Source organism: Manihot esculenta, chromosome 6 (assembly GCF_001659605.2).
Source record: "Manihot esculenta cultivar AM560-2 chromosome 6, M.esculenta_v8, whole genome shotgun sequence".
Lineage (NCBI taxonomy): Eukaryota > Viridiplantae > Streptophyta > Magnoliopsida > Malpighiales > Euphorbiaceae > Manihot > Manihot esculenta.
The window spans coordinates 11,109,727-11,111,216 of record NC_035166.2 but is presented as its reverse complement, the minus strand read 5'-3'; the positions used below and the strand labels follow the sequence as shown (position 1 = coordinate 11,111,216).

The 1,490-nt window shown below is 34.2% G+C and overlaps 1 protein-coding gene across 1 annotated transcript; it reads right to left on the bottom strand.

Annotated features, from left to right (window-relative positions):
- Window positions 1-451: 451 nt before the first annotated feature.
- On the bottom strand, window positions 452-1,183 carry LOC110617087 (cytochrome c oxidase subunit 6B-like protein new16). The gene is made up of 3 exons (XM_021759695.2): window positions 1,031-1,183; window positions 814-951; window positions 452-705 (listed from the first exon to the last, which is right to left on the bottom strand). Exons 1-3 carry the CDS (start codon window positions 1,112-1,114, stop codon window positions 580-582), a joined length of 348 nt encoding a protein of 115 aa, XP_021615387.1. The 5' UTR covers window positions 1,115-1,183; the 3' UTR covers window positions 452-579.
- Between the last annotated feature and the right edge of the window lie 307 nt (window positions 1,184-1,490).

Sequence of the window (1,490 nt, the reverse complement as noted above, 5' to 3'; positions counted from 1 at the left end):
GCACCAAATCAAATTCTAGTATGGTCTTCCCTTCCTCATTCCTATTCCTATAACTGAACCCTTATCACACTCATTCAAAACCATCATTACTACTACCCACCAATATCTCTTGTTTTTTTTCTCAATCCAGAGTACCACAATTTATAACCCATTTCATCCACTCCCATTTTTTCCTCCTTCCACTTAGTTTTTTCCTCTTAAAAGCATCTACAAGCTCCATTTTTTTTTTAGTCAGGGATCCTACATTCCAACTACCTAGGCGAAACCTACTTTCTTCGTATAGCTTCTTTACCTGCCCCTTTCCATCAAGATCCAGGAACCTTGCCTTTTTTGCACCACATCTGAACATTGATGTAGCGGGAGAAGAACGTCGACATCACTCCAAAATCAGAAATTGAGCAATATGTTATTAAATATCAAACTTAATACTTTCAAAGATAGTGAAGCTCAATTGCAAGTAAAACAAAATATTATTACTTTGTTGAATTCATTTGAATTGAACAACCCCCTAAATTCATCAACTACCCAACAAAGAGAACAATATTTCAAAGACAACACATATAACCAAAACCTTAAAAGTTAACTGTTAGTGGGCTTGAATGTATAAGGCTGTGGAAGTGACAATGGACCTCTCCTGGACTCTTTGTCATCCAATAGCCTCTGCACCCTCTTGTTCTTGCAGTATAACCGATCAAAATGCTTCACCTACGGTTCAAAATCAAAGTTGGAAAAAACAATAATGAATTAAGGAATAGCAATATAGATGTGAAAAGCTGAAATGAATGGAAATGGGATTCATCATCTAGGTTTTACCCAAGAAGCGCGACAATTCCTCTCAAATTCCGTTCTCGAGGCTTTACATTCCAATGGGTATAAAAGTCCCACAGAGCCAATTTCTGTTGGTTTCTTGGCGGATTCCTTCTCCAAGCAGGCATAAAAAGCATCACGAGCCTGATAAAAATAGATAAAATTCGCCAGATTAGAACCCTATAAATGACTCTTCAAAGAGCTAAAAGAAAAGGGAAATCACTTTATAGCAAGCTTGTCTGGATTTAGAGAGGACATCGGTATGGATTTGCTCAGGGTTTCTTGATGCGTAGGTTTCCATGGCCATGGTTTTAGGGCTCTACTGGTTTCTTGATTTCTTCTTCTCTCGGTTTCGATTCTGGAGAGAATATATGGACCGGGCTGAGTTGCGCTATTTATCTGGTTGAGCCCATTGTTATTTTTATGTGGGCATGATGGGCTGGACCTACTATATATTAATTAACTACAAACTGAAATAGCAGAATTTCCTTTTTATTTTTAATTTTATTTTTTTTTTCACTTATTGATAATTATTCTATTTATAAACGATTATTTCATATTAATCTATTAAATATTATAATTAAAATTAAAATTTATTGCATACTTAAATTTATAAAATTTACAAGAGTGAAATACAAATTAATTATATTATTGATAATTTATAAATAAAAAATTAATATATT